The sequence below is a fragment of the Phodopus roborovskii genome, unplaced genomic scaffold (genome assembly GCF_943737965.1).
Source record: "Phodopus roborovskii unplaced genomic scaffold, PHOROB, whole genome shotgun sequence".
Lineage (NCBI taxonomy): Eukaryota > Metazoa > Chordata > Mammalia > Rodentia > Cricetidae > Phodopus > Phodopus roborovskii.
The window spans coordinates 51,287,308-51,302,078 of record NW_026126407.1 but is presented as its reverse complement, the minus strand read 5'-3'; the positions used below and the strand labels follow the sequence as shown (position 1 = coordinate 51,302,078).

The 14,771-nt window shown below is 51.1% G+C and overlaps 2 protein-coding genes across 2 annotated transcripts in view; one reads left to right on the top strand and one right to left on the bottom strand.

Moving 5' to 3' along the window:
• Mgrn1 (mahogunin ring finger 1) overlaps positions 1-1,926 on the bottom strand; it is a 58,548-nt gene extending 56,622 nt beyond the window's left edge. The window contains exon 1 of the mRNA XM_051181333.1: positions 1,905-1,926. The gene's annotated coding sequence lies outside the window, so the exon portion shown is untranslated. The remainder of the gene's footprint in view (positions 1-1,904) is intronic.
• Positions 1,927-2,414: 488 nt separating this feature from the next.
• Ubald1 (UBA like domain containing 1) lies at positions 2,415-8,183 on the top strand. The gene is made up of 3 exons (XM_051181344.1): positions 2,415-2,881; positions 6,558-6,617; positions 7,089-8,183. Exons 1-3 carry the CDS (start codon positions 2,762-2,764, stop codon positions 7,437-7,439), a joined length of 531 nt encoding a protein of 176 aa, XP_051037301.1. The 5' UTR covers positions 2,415-2,761; the 3' UTR covers positions 7,440-8,183.
• Positions 8,184-14,771: the final 6,588 nt, after the last annotated feature.

Here is a 14,771-nt window from a genome sequence, read left to right as displayed (position 1 = left end):
AGATCAAATGGTGGAGTACAGGAGCCTATGGACTAGTGAGGAAGCAACACACTCTCTATTGACTAGCTCTGTGAACAAGAAGATTCTCAACTTAACTGGTCCTTAGGTAGGTACTGGAAATGCCCTATTCTCCCTCACAAACACTTATGGCCCTGCTCTCGGGTCATATCCCAACCTGCTAAAAATCCCAAGTCCACCCTTCAGACAGGTGAGTGTTGGCTGGAAACTTTGTTGTTTTCTTTCTCTGTTTCCCCTGGAAAAAAACAAGATAGCTGGGAAACTCAGGAGCAGGGTGATCTTCCCTTGTCAACCCTATCTGTTCTACAAGTCACTGAGGTGCCTACATAGGGTAGGGGTGTGTGTGTGTCTAGGCTGATCAAGTCACTGGGGTAGGTGTGTGTGTGTGCATGCCCATGTGCATGACATCCCTGAACAAAAAAGATTCCCCCAACACAATAATCAGCTTCCTTTGCTAGAAAGATACTGCTGGCCAGGCGTTGGTGGTGCATGCCTTTAGTCCAGCACTCAGGAGGCAGAGGCAGGTGGATCTATATATCTCTGTGAGTTCAAGGCCAGCCCGGTCTGCAGAGATAGTTCTGGAACAGGCTCCAAAGCAATACAGAGAAACCCTGTCTCAAAAAAAAAAAAACAAAGAAAAAGAGAGAGAGAGAGAGAGAGAGAGAGAGAGAGAGAGAGATACTGCTGGCCCAATGGAATCTGCTCTTCTCGTTCTAAATATTACAAGTCTAAGGTTGAAATATACCTTAAGCTTGCTTATCTATAAAAATGGATTGGCACTCCCTAGAATTTGCCAATGCGGTATTCGAAAAGGGATGTGTGTTGGATCTGGTGCACAAAGTACCAGGCCCTTCGCCGGCCCAATATAACCATCCATCCCACACACCACAGCTAGTAGACTTCCCACACAAGAGAAGAACTTGAGGAAACTGCAGTCAAAAATGCCATCCCGGTCTGTCTAGCTACCAACCCACCTTCCTTCAGGCTTTGTTGCAGTCTCCATGGCAACAAAGAAAGCAGTGCTGCCTCTTATTGTGTGATTTCCTGTATGCTGGCTTTGCCTACAATAATGCACATGTATGATGCTTCGTAGAGATGAAGGCATGTTCCCAGAAAGCGCAAAAATACGTTGGTATTATTGCTTTGCAAAGAACACCCCTGAGTGACCCCCAAAAGAGGCTGAGATCCTACTTCCTGTGGGCGGTAGGAAAGACGCCTAAAAAAGGGAGATTCAGTTGTCAGCACCCACCCATAAACTAAACCCCCAGCTCTAACTCCCAGATTCCTGACTCCCTTTCTTCCATACCGTCCTGCCTAGGGACCTTTCAATCCCTGCCCATCTGCCTCCCACCTTCTTCCAAACACCCAATTGGAGAGCCCCTAGGAGCGAGGAGTCAGAGACATATAAACTTCCCCAGCTATCAACTGTGCTCCACATCTTCACCGCCACAACGTCCTAATAGAAAACAAGGGATCAGGTCTATTAAAAGGCCTCAGCAGCCAGTAGTCTGCTCCCAGGGCTTGTGTTTACTTCCTTAGGACAATGTCGGTTATTATGAATGCCGCATTTCTTCACGGGTTTCTGATTGTAATGCAGCGGGGGGCGGGGGCAGGTGAAAAGAGAGCACACAGTTTAGGGAGTGCAAAGAAATCAGTCAGCGTCACTCAGCTGGGGGAACAACGCCAGCTCTCTCCCCCAGCCTTCCGGCGACTCTTCCGCTTCCGGCCCGCCACTCCCACCCACGAAATCAACCGGAAGCGGCATGTGCGGGGCTGTAAACACAGCTTACGACACCCACCCCACCCCTCCTCTCCAAACCCCGCCTCCACGCCACGAGACGCGCCCGCCCCCGCCGCCGTCTCATTGGACGGCCAGCTTTGTTTACCTTATATGGCCAGGTCCTAACACCCCGTGGCCGCCCATTGGTACAGTCGCGGCCTCACTCAGGTGACGTCACCAGAGACAGAAAGATGCAAATAAACCGGGGCATTCTGGGAACGGCAGTTCTTGACTGCCCTCGTAAGTGCTCCGCGTGGTCCTGGCGCCCGCCAGATTCCGAAGGTTTTTTTTTTTTTTGTTTTGTTTTTTTTAAGCTTGGGAAAGTAGGAACGGAAGGGAAAGGGATTCCAAGGCTCCAGAGTCCACTGGTCTGGCCAGAGTTTCACAAGGGATGCCGTTTTTGTAGACGCTCCACCTGCGGGGCAGGCCGAGAGTCAGGCAAGGATGCCTTACGAGCTCCGGAAGGCTTCTGGAAGTGGTGACTTCAAGCAGCGCCTAGAAAGGCAGATGCTGTGATTCACCGAACGTCTTCTAAGTCTCAGGACTTTCGGAGCCTTGCAGCCTAGAGCAGTAGAGTTGGGCCAAAGCTTTCGGAGAATCCCTAAGAGAGTGACTACTAACACTGATGCTAAGCACACCAGGCTGCAGGACCTCTGGTGCCCCGTGACGTGACGAGCTTGTACCATGGCCCCGGTCCCAGACTTCGCATCATAGCCTGTGGCGGGACCTGCGCGCCCCACTGAGATCCGCTAGAGAAAGGGCGTCCCCTCTCCCCGGTCCGTTCGGCGGGGGCGTCGCGGACTACACATCCCAGCATGCTCCGCCGGCCGCCGGGCAGCGAGGCGCGGTGAGTCACAGCGCACAGTAAATATTTGTATTAGCCGGGGCCAGCTCGCTAATGGTGGACGCGTGAGGCGAGGCGCGAGCGCGCAGGGAGGTCGGAGCGGGCTGCGCGGCGGCGCCATGTCCGTGAACATGGACGAACTCAAACACCAGGTGATGATCAACCAGTTCGTGCTGACGGCTGGCTGTGCGGCCGACCAAGCGAAGCAGCTGCTGCAGGCGGCCCACTGGCAGTTCGAGGTGCGTAGGGGGCCCGGGGACGGGCGCGGGCGGCGTGGACACGTGCCGGGTACGGACTGCGGGCTTCACCGATGGCCAGGCCTGAGCCCCGGAAACGGGACTTATCCGGGGACCCTGCGATCAGGACAGGGACACCCTCCCCCAACCCCCTTTGTCCCGGTAACGGCCGAGGGCGAAACAGGCGGCCGTCTGGAAGACGCCCTGGGCCGCGCCGGAGGCGGAGTTGCTCCGAGTGAGCGGTCCCTGAGTCGGTGTGCCCGGTGGGCGGCTTGCGGCGTGTGCGCACACGTACATGTGCATTTGTATTTACGCACGCACCGCGCTTGGTCGTCAGCAGGGCACATCGAAGGTTGTGGGCATGTGGGCTCGTGTGTGGACGCGCAGCCCGTTCCGAGAGCGAGTCTGATGTAGGGATACCGTGTGTCATGTTTGGTGTTTGTGCAGCTTGTACATAAGTGGCTGTTTGAGGATGGTGGTCATGCTGGGTTTGGTGCGGTGTGTGTACACAAACGACATGGAGTGTACGGGTGGTGTGCAGGGTCCTCAAACTAAATTGTTAGGATGTGTATATGTGTGCCCCACTCCAAAGGTGTGACTGGGGTGAGATCCTTAGGAAACCCTGGATGTCCTCGGGCCTGTCAGAGAAACCTGTACCTTAGGATGGTGTACTGCATATGGTTCACTAATTTTAGGGCATTCTAGACAGGAGGGGGCTAATGCCAGTCTGGCTCCCAGCAACCCCCAGGTTTCTCTTGGCCTGTAAAGTAGTAGTGTGCCCAGTCTTTTGTGTTGCTGAGATGCCTCTTATCCTCTAACTCAAACCCCCAGATTCACTGCTTGTTGACATTTAGAGATGAGGCCAGTGGGCTTGAAGCTGTGTCTCTCACAGGTGTGAGGACACAGCCGGAGCCCAGCTGTGTCCAGTTGGAAACCCCAGAACCTGGTTTCCCAACAGGAGCCATCCCAGAGAAGCCTCTGGAAAGAGCCAGGAAACAGACTTAAGGCTTAGCTTCCTGGTGCAGGGGTAGGGTCAAAATGTGCCTTCCCTCCTACCTCTGTAAACCAAGCCTTTGCTTGGCTTACCTCCTTTCTACCAGACTTTCAGGCCATTGTCTCTGTGCAGGCTTCATTCTCTAGCCTCAGTTTCCACACCCCTGGGGGTAGCAGTGTTTGAGTCAGCCTCTGAAGCCTGAATGGTCTCCCTTTCTCCCCTCCCCCCTTCCCCCAAACCCCACCTGGGGGAAGTGCCCTGCTCCCCACCCCTTCCACAATCCTAATCTGCCCTGTGTCTGGGGCTGGATGTGGTAAAACTTGTAAAACCACATTCATGGCAGTTGCTGGAGCCCAGTGTCTGTGCTTGCAGGGTTCCCTACTTGCCTGAGGCTGGGCAGACAGGTGTCCCATGGGAAATGGGCTGTGTGGAAGATTTTCAGCCCATCTGTCAATGTGGGAAGGTGTGTCACTCAGGCTTGAAGGAATGGACTGAAAAATATAGCTACAAAAATTAGGGAAAACTGTCCCTATGAGGATTGGGGACTTCCTGCAGCCTGGAAACAGTCTTACTATCACGGAGTAGGTCCTCTGTGTTCTTGCCTTGCATATCCCCCCCCCCCCCCCCCCCCGTCATCATATACAAAATGAAGAGTAGGCTATCCTCCGCCCCCACCCCGATCTAAGGCATCTACCTAGGAGTGAGGTGTTCTCATAGTCAACCCTGCCCTTCCCTTCTGATTGGCAGCAATCTCCAGGCAGTGTTTCTGGGTCACATTCTCAGACTCAGTTGCTAATGGGGGCAGAGGCTGTGGGGGAGGGGACCTTTGTATAGCTGGGCAACTGTTTCTCAGTGGAGAACATACCAGGTATGTCATGTTGAGGTGCTGGGTGTGGGGGAGCAGCTGCCCCTGCCATTGGGCTCTTTGGTGTCACTGGGTTCATCCCTACTCAATGTTTAGGAACATTGGTGTTGTTCATTTGAATATACTTAAGAAAATAAAAGACCAAGCCCTAGGAGTCAGACTGGGTTTCTGGGTGTGTTGGGGAGGCAAGGGGCCTGGAGTCCTGTGGCTTTGGCCTGGCCTACCCTTCTGAGAAGTAATAGTGCTTCAAGGCTGGGACTTGGCAGGCTCCTCAGGACTCCTCACCCACTGACAGCCTTCCTCACCCAGCACTTTCACAAGAGCCACCAGTTTCCTCTTTTCCTGAAGGGGCACGAGACAGGACATGGCCAATACACTCATCACCCTTTGGCTGTCCTGAAGCCCCTCGGATCTCCCTCACCTGGGAGGGGCCAGTCTTGAGAGTTTGTCTAGAGTCTCAGTCCAGGGTTCTGATCTCATTCCTACCTCATGATAGCCAAGAGTTTTAAGAAAGTTACTTCAGCTTCAGTTTCCCTGTCTGTAAAATGGGTGATACCAGTTCTGGCCTCTGGGATTGATGATGTGTCCCTTATTTTTTATTTCTTTTTTTTTTTTTTTTTTTTTTTTTTTTTTTTTGAGACAAGGTTTCTTTGTGTAGTAGTCCTGGCTGTCCTGAAACTTGAACTCAGAGATCTGCCTGCCTCTGCCTCTTGACTGCTGGGATTAAAGATGTGTACCCTCGTGTCTGCCTACAGTGTTCCCATTTTGATAGAGCCCTGCTTGGAGAGGCTGTAGCTTGGAACCAGACAACAACATGTGGCTGGAGAGTTGTCCCTTAAGCTGTCATGGATGCTGTTTTCAGTTTTGTGGTGGGTTCAGTTTCTGGGTCACTCTCTAGCTTTCCATGTTAGGAAGGGAAGTTATTATACTGAGAAGCAGGTCTCTACCCTGTAGGCTAAGACTAATTCCTTAAGAGTTCCTTGGCACCAAATGGTGGTGACGCCTGCCTTTAATCCCAGCACTCGGGAGACAGAGGCAGGCAGATCTCTATGAGTTGGAGGCCAGCCCGATCTACAAAGCAAGTTCCAAAGCTCCAACAGCTACAGAGCTACACAGAGAAACCCTGTCCTGAAAAGGAAAAAAAAAAAAAGTCCCCTAGCTCAGGCTGGAGAGATGGTTCAGCAGTTAAGAGCACTCGATGCCCTTCCAGAGGTCCCAGGTTCAATTCCCAGCAACCTACATGGTAACTCATAACTTTCTGTAACTCCAGTTCCAGAGGATCCAACAGACACATGCAGACAAACACCAGTGTACATAAAATAAAATCATTTAAGTCGGGCTGTGGTGGTACACACCTTTAATCCTAGCACTCTGGAGGCAGAGGCAGGCCTCTGTGAATTTGAGGTCAGCCTGGTCTACAGAGTGAATTCCAGGACAGGCTCTAAAGCTACACAGAGAAACCCTGTCTCAGAAAAAAAAAAAAAGAAAAAGAAAATCATTTATTTTTTTTTTTAAATGAAGTGTCCTTGACTCACATGAGGATACTGTGGCTCAGAGAAGTGTGGTGATTGGTGATTTGCCACCCATTGATTGATTGGGGTGACAGACCCAGGCCATGATAGAGGCTAGACAATGCCAGGGGTAGGGAGCAAGGATTCAGTGAGCCATAGACGATGTTATAAGGGTCTTCACTATCCATCCAACCTGCTGTGAGTTCCATGCCACCTCCTCAGGTGGTGGTCACAGGCATACTGCTGAACTTTAGCTTACCCTGTCCCACTGTGATGGTGAGAGGGTAAGCACAGTCTTTCTCCCTGCAGACAGCCCTCAGCGCCTTTTTCCAGGAGACCAACATCCCCTACAGCCACCACCATCAGATGGTAAGTGTCCCCTGGAGACCTAAAAGTGGCGGCTCTTAGTCTGGGCAGGGGTAGGCCGAGTTTATTGGCTACACCTAGGGAGACCTAAGGTGGAGGAGGGTGGTGCACTGTGTGGGGGTATTCCTTGTATGAGGTAAGCCTGCAGGAGTGTGGGCAGCCTGGGCCCCTCGGAACCCAAAGCTCCAGCCAGGCAGTCTGCCAGGGCTGCCTTGCTGACCACGGACTGGGAAGCCTCACTCCTAAAGCAGGAGGCCTTGTGCCAGGTGGTATGGTCTTCATGAAGCCAGACCAAGCCATCTTGATGCCTTTTCCTGTGATCTCTCCCCTGGTGTGGGGGGGGGGGGGACTTGGGCCACATGTAGCCCAATTGATTTCGAATAGTTCCTGGACATGTGCTTGCTTTTTAGAGGCAGCAAAGGCCCACATAGAAAGGGATGCTGAGTCCTCCGTCTGTCCTTTCTTCCCCCACAGATGTGCACTCCCGCCAACACCCCTGCCACGCCCCCCAACTTCCCTGATGCTCTCACCATGTTCTCCCGTCTCAAGGCCTCTGAAAGCTTCCATGGTGGTGGCAGCAGCGGCAGCCCCATGGCCACGTCGGCCACGTCACCCCCACCGCACTTCCCTCATGCCACTGGCAGCTTCGCAACACCAAGCTGGCCAACTGCAGCCTCGCCCCCGGGAGGCCCACAGCACCACCAGCCACAGCCGCCCCTGTGGACTCCGGCACCCCCTTCCCCGGCTTCAGACTGGCCTCCCCTGGCCCCCCAACAGGCCACCTCAGAACCAAGGGCCCACCCTGCCATGGAGGCAGAGAGATAAGGGAGGCCCCTCCCCCCTCCCGGAGGCCAGGGCCCCGTGGGGTGGGGGAGAGGATGTCTCTGTGGGCCCCTTCATCCCTCCTCTGTCTGCACCCACACACCCCAGAGCCCTGGAGGGGAGAAACTGGACTCTAGCCAGGCAGTCTTGTGCCAGCATGCACAGCTGCACGCAAGCAAGTTCACAGCACAGGCACCCCCAGCTCGCATGGATTTGACTCAGAAGTGGCTTGGGTGCCTGGTGGGCAGCATCTTGGAGACCAAGCAGCCTTCCCAACGAAGACTCACCTGCCTGGCCCCACCACCTGGAGTGTTTCAGAGAATCACTTGGTGGCAGAGATGTGGCTGACCCCTGTCTTGGGGCCTACTAGGCCTAGATCCCCACCCTCGGGAATGCAGAGCTTTCTACGCATGTGTGCGTGTAGCTGTGTTTGTATTTATACGTATGTCGCTCTTCAAAAACAACCTAGTTATGGGGCAGCTGGACTTTGCATGTTAGAGTGAGCCCCAAGCCCCTTGGCCCACTACCCCCTCTTCCCAAGGGCCCTGCCTCACTCCACCTCCTTATCTGCCAGCATTGCTATTTCCTGCAAAGGATTATGGGAAACTCCAGGACTCTTCTACACATCCCCCAGCGCCTGCCTGCTGGGGTTTCCTGCATGCCTCTTCCCCAGAGCCCAGGGATACCTGATTCCCCATTTCCTACCCCCCTTTTAACAAAAGAGAAAAGAATTCCAACCTACCACCAGGCTCTGTAGTCTTGCCTCATATATCCTGGGCGTTGCTGGCTGGTTCTGGAAGGAAATGGCTAAGCTGAACATAAGCCACCCCATTCTCTCCTAGCTTCACACTACTGTCTCTTGCTGTACTATCTACATGGTCTGAAATCATCTTGCCTACCAGAGGCTATCCTAGCCTAAGTTTCCTAGCCTTTATTCCCAGAAACTCACTTCTTTACCCCTTTTCCTGATGAAATGGGTGGGTCTCAGTTCTGCTTTGAGCAGGGCTTATACCTGTCTACTCCACATGGATCTTTCTTCTTGAACCCTTAGCCTAACCACCAACAATAGGGCTGGATGCCTGACTAAAGGGAATGAGGTAGGAGGGGAAGGAGGGTGTGTTTGGCCCCTGAGTCTTACACTACAGCTCCTCCTCTCAGATGGTACGAAATGGTTCCTAAAGGATCTCTTTGGGGGTCACCTGCTATGTGGGCAGTGTATGATGCACCACATGGCCTAATGTCAGTTTGGTTTTTTTTTTTTTTTTTTTTTTTTGTTTTTTGTTTTTTGTTTTTCCAGACAGGGTTTCTCTGTATAAGAGCCCTAGCTATCCTGGAAATTATTCTGTAGAGCAGGCTGGCCTCGAATTCACAGAGGTCCACCTGCTTCTGCCTCCTGAGTGCTGGGATTAAAAGTGTGCCACCACTGCCCAGCAAGTGTCAGTTTTTAAATGCTCAGCTGCCCCTGGATGGTCTGTCATAGACCATACCCACCCTGCTTAAAATGGTGTTTCATGGCAAAAAGGACAGCAGCAACGTCCTGGAAGTTGTCTGATAACTTCAGGCCTCAGCATCTAGTCCACACCCCAAGTCAGATTCTACCAGGAGCCCATGTTACCAAATAGACACTAAGGTGGTTTTGCTTTGTTTTTCAAGACAGGGCTTCACTGTGTAGCCCTGGCTGTCCTGGAACTCACTCTATAGACCAGGCTGGCCTCGAACTCAAGATCTGCCTGCCTCTGCCTCCATAGTATGTGCTGCCGCTACCACCTGACTGACACTGAAGTTTTAAGAAGTACCTCTTAAGATTATCTGATAAATGAACTGAGGTTGACATGGGCTTAGCTGTTTTTGGAAGGCTGCTAAGAGTTGGGCCAGGGGATCTCATGGTTACACCCATTAAGGCAGAAGGGACTTTCTAGCCTCAGCAGTTAGCATCTGGGGAGACTGTCTCCACAGTGAGGGCTGTCCTATATATATGAGTGTGATGTCCAGCATTCTGGAAGTTTGCCCACTAGATCAAATAGCACTCATCCCAACTGTGGTGACCAAAACCCTCTGTAGACACTATTGGTGTCCTCTCTTCTGGAGAAGACTGCTAATCACATAGTTCACATGCCTAGCTGCCTAGCCTAAACCGTCCCGTAGCTTTCCCAACCCATCTGCATCACTGCTGGAGAGAATAGCAGGTAGACATCAGTGATCCTTCTGCCTATTCTAAACTGCCATTCAGTTTACACTTGGAAAAGGTGAGCTTTCTGGTGTGCCAATTATACGTAAAAGCTGTTACTAAAAATATACAGCTCCCTCTACCAGGTGGTTCTGATGAGGCAGCTGAGCACAGAGCCACCAGACTCCACAAACTTGAAGGATGAGGGTATTTTGAACGCTTGAATTTTTTGAGAACTTGTATGTGGTTTTGTTTTGAGGCATTTTACTTTGGTTCAGGCTAGCCTTGAACTTGCCCAAATGCAGAGACTACAAATGTGATCTATTTTACCCATGTTTGCCAAAGGTCCTGGGTTCCAGCCAACCTAGAACTGCTCTAAATGAGGATCCTAGACTGATAATGTGAATTTGTATGCTGGAGCCCTTCTGCAGGTGGGACCTGGGAGCTCATTTCCCAGTGGAAGCACAAGCCCTGTCAGGTGTGCTTCCACTGCTGGTCTGGGCTTGCCTGAGCAACTTAAGAGTTGTCAAGATGGACTTCTGAGAGCCAGATAGATGTGGCTGCTGGTACCTTGTAACACAAACCCCTCTAGACCCTGCAGTAGCTGAAGCCACACCAGGAAGCTGAGAGGCAGACCAGCAATGATCTGTGTTCAGAGAAAGGTGTAAGCCATCCTGGGCCATGCTTGCTCAAGCGATTCCTAGCAACTGCCTGAGCAACAGGAAAACCGGTGTGGGCTGTGCTTGCCTGGCATACAAGAGGCCCTGCTCATGATCCCTGGCACTGCATAAACACCTGTAATCTCCCAACTCCAGTGTGTAAACGGGAGGATCAGAAGTTCAAGGTCATCCCTACCAAGCCTGGGATAGAGGAGATCTTGTCTCAGAATAACAGCAAAACCACCCTGCTAAAGCTGATCATGTCCTGCTTGTCCAAATGACTGGAGTTCTATACCACTCTATTAATGACATTTGAGGGTCAAGCTATGGTGGTGCATGCCTTTAATCCTAGCACTCAGGTGGCAGAGACAGATGGCTCGTTGTATTGGAGGCCAGCCTGGTCTACAAATCCAGTTCTATAGACCCAAACCCTGCCTTGAAAAACAAAAACAAAGCCATATGCATCCATGAAGTTGCTTTATTAAAGAGTGTTTGGAGCTGTGCATGTGACCCCAGAGGGCATTTTGACATACAGGAATGGGAGAAAGCTTGGCTTTGACAGGCGACTGCCTGTACCCTTTCTGTAAGACTGGAAGCCAGTTACCTGGGTTTTATATACCTTGTGACATACTAGCACTGTTGTTGTTAACTATGGTCAGCATTTTAAAGTCGAGGTTTACTGTAAAAGGCCTCAAATTCTGGTTTACCTTGGAATTTGTGACCCAAGTTACCTCAAGGCCATAAGTGACAGAAACTGGCCATCACCCCAGGGACACAGCCTGACCCACTTCTGCTGGGTTGGTTCCCTCCATCTCATTGGCAATGTTAGGTAGCTGTGAAATCTATTTCCAGCTCCTGTCTTGAAATCAACCAGCCTCTGGCAGGGACCTTGCTTTTCGCTCAGAGTAATTGCAGAAGGAAAAGCCTGCACAGATGGGCAGAGGGCACTTGCTGTGAACTCAAATCCACTCTCTGCAGCTGACAGGGCACCTTCCAACAGCCTTGAAGAGAGCACTTGTTCTCTGAGAGTCTGAGATTTGGGGCAACACCCAGGGCTGCTCAGTGTCCCCAGGGACTGTCTAGTGGCCCAGCCAGAGTTCCCTGAATATTACACCATGATCAACCAAGAGAACCACGCTGTTTCTGATGCTAGCTATGGTCCTAGAGGTCTCTAAGGGGCTTTTCACAGCAGTCTCTGCCCAGCATAGGACAGATAAGATCTTTGGGGTCTTCTGGTGTGAGGAGGCCTCAAGGCCTCCTGGGTTATGCGTTTTCAATTCCTTTGTGGCTACTGTGTATGTTTAGATACAATGTGTATCTCAAGTGAGCCTTATAAACCGCTCTTTGTAGGGGGGCAGGGAGGGGATGAGTCCTCTTGAAATGGGCACCCATGGAGCAGGCTCAGGATGGCAAATCCATGTCTGACCCCATGCAAGATGCCTGGGGACCTGCTCTGCCCACCAGACCAATAAGCCCTGCTGTAGTCATTCTGTATAGACCCAATAAGGCAAGGTTGGTAAGAGGGAAGCCTCTGGTGTTGTGAACTGGGAATCTCTGTAGAGAGTTGGCAACATGGTGTGCTGGAAATAGTATCAGAAAGGCTCTTCCCAGGACACACATTTGCCTGACATTGTTAGGTTAATGAGTTTGTGATCTTTGACATAGAGAAAGTATTCATGACCATTCACTCAGTAGCAGTGTGTAGCTGGGTATCCTGGTACAGGGTGGTCACCAAGCAACATCTACCCTGCTCCAGCAGCACACTCTGGTGGACCCTATTCTATGCAAAAGACACCTCCCTTTCTGTGCTGCCTGGCCCTCTGTAGCTTCACACCCTCGCTCTCACCAGTCACCTGCCAACCACTTCAGCCTTTGTTATTTAAAAAACTTTTAATGTGGTTGCATTTTTTGAAAATTTTAACACTTCACTTACATTCTGCCTCCATGTTAGAAGGTGGCACCAGATCTCATTATGGACGGATGTGAGCCACCCTGTGGCTGCTGGGAATTGAACCCAGGACCTCTGGAAGAGCAGCCAATGCTCTTAACCTCTGAGCCATCTCTCTAGCCCCCTGTAGTTGCATGCTTTGCCTGCTTGTATATATGTGCACCACATGTAAGCTTACAGGCCAGAGAAGGGCTTCAGATCCCCTGGAACTGGAGTTAAAGATGGTGTGATCATGCTATGTCTTGAGTGCTAGTATTTCAGGTGTGCACAGCCATCCCTGGTTTTTACCTTAACCTAAAACTCAAAGGCTGACGTCCTGAGATGCCCTATACCAACTGGACAAACCAAGACAGTTGGTCACCCCACCCCACGTCTAGTCTGGTCTTGCAGCTACTCCCAATCCATGTTTTATGAGCCCAGTGTTGGAGAAAAGACTGAGACAGGCCTGAGGCAGGTTCTACTGCTCTGAACGCCTTCCCCTGTTGTGATGGGGTCAACCACAGTCCTGGCCTCCAACCTGCAGGTCCTCTATTCTAGGGCCATGCCTGTCTTTGAAGTAGAGTTCTCAATAACATGTTCCAAAGTAAAAGGATGGACACTGACCTGCAGCATTGAGGATTTGTCCTCACTCCTGCAATAACCAGCTCAAATTCTGACCGCTAAGGGTCTTACACCTGCAGAAGAGTCTCAGAAGGCCACTTTGAAATGACCAGCTGTTTGTGAGGCAAAATAGTGCCCTCTTTGAGAACCAGGGAAAGTCATGGATATCCATAAGTCAGAAACACATGCATAGGCACAGCCCAGACCCCACTTACCCAGAAACAACCTTCTACAATGGGGAAGGGGACAGTACCCAATGGGTACAGCCTCCTGGATGAGTCAGAGCTGTGTAACCCTGAACCTGTGAGCCACATGGTCTGCCTACTGCACAGTTGAAGCAGCTCAGGGAATATGCTGTTGTGGTGGACAGCTTGTGATCTCTGCAGACCTCTGATGATCTGGATGGTGGCACTGGGAACCAAACCTCAGTCAGTGGCCAAAGGAAGGACCAGCAAGGCCCACCCATGTGGAAAGTGGACAAGGCCACTAGCTACAGAGGGCTCTAAGCCAAGCACCTCCTCTAAGATCCAAAAGGATTAAGTCTGTCTCTTCACCCACCTTCCAACAACTCTGGCTGTCCCCTATAACTCGCTCTGTAGACCAGTCTGGCTCAAACTCTAAGATCTGCCTGCCTCTGTCTCTTAAGTGCTGGGTTAAAGGCCACCACCACTGCCTGGTAGAGAAAAGATTTTATTCTGGCCAGAAAATGGCCAAAATACCTCTCTGTGGTATGTCTCCAGGGAGGAATAGATAAGTGAGTTGCCTAGGCTAGGACTGCCCTGGCCTCATTTGGACACTTGCAAAAAAGAAAAGGTGAGTTGACTGGTGGTGGCCTCAGGCCACAAACTGGAATTGACCAGAGGCCTCAGGGAGCATGGGGAAAAGGCCTCATAAACCAAGGGACTCTTCCAATACCAGCCCTAGGCAAAATTTGGAGCTCTCTTTTCAAGAGCCCCTCAGTCCTCCTAGAAAGTCATCTCCTCCCCAACTTGTCCCAGCTCCCCATTCAACCCAGAGATTGAGTGATCTCTGAAGTGGGGCAGGAACTATGCCCCCAACTTGTGCTCAGGAAAGTTGTCTATTTGTGAAGTATGGTGGAACTCAGCCGTAGACAGAAGAGACAAGGACCATGAGGGAGTGAGACAGAAGAGAGAAAAGCATATGGAGAGAAGGAATGACCTAGCTTGAGACACTAAGGGAGGTGGCTGCACTTGCACCCTCCACTTCAAGTCCCAAGTCTAGTCACTAATTGCCATGGGGAAATGGAACCTTGGGATATGCTGTTCCATATGAACCTGCAGTACTCTAGCCTTGCAGGGTACCCAACAGTCCTAGACTACTCCAAGGGTGCCATGCAAGTCTCCTTGTAGATTAGTTAAGACATAAAAATAAGTAAATGATCTGGACATGGTAGTACATGCCTTTAATCTCAGCATTTGGAAGGCAGAGGCAGGCAGATCTCTGTGAGTTCAAGGCCAGCCTGGTCTACAAAGAGTTCCAGGGACAGCTAGGACACAGAGAAAACCTGTCTTGAAAAAAAAAATAAGTAAATGGTTGATTAATTAAAGGACTGAAGATGTAGAGTGCATGCCAAACATGCCAAAGTCCTTGGTTTGATTCCCACTACTGCAGTAACTGAGTAGAGCAGCATAGACCTGTAATCCCAACATATGATAGACACTGGATTATCAGAAGGTCAAGGTCATCCTTAGTTACAGAGTGAGTTCACAGCCAGCCTGGGATTCATGAGATCCTATCTCAAAAATAAATAGAACCAGAGAGAGAGCTCAACAAGTAAGAGTGCTTATTGCATAAGTATGAGGGCCTATCTCAAGGTATTAAGGTAGAGCGTGATAGAGCAGGACACTCAGCGTCTTCTGCTGGCCCCTGCACAAGCACACACAGGAACTTACACTACAGTACATCCTCTCACACACAAAAACAATTCAGCTCATGATAAT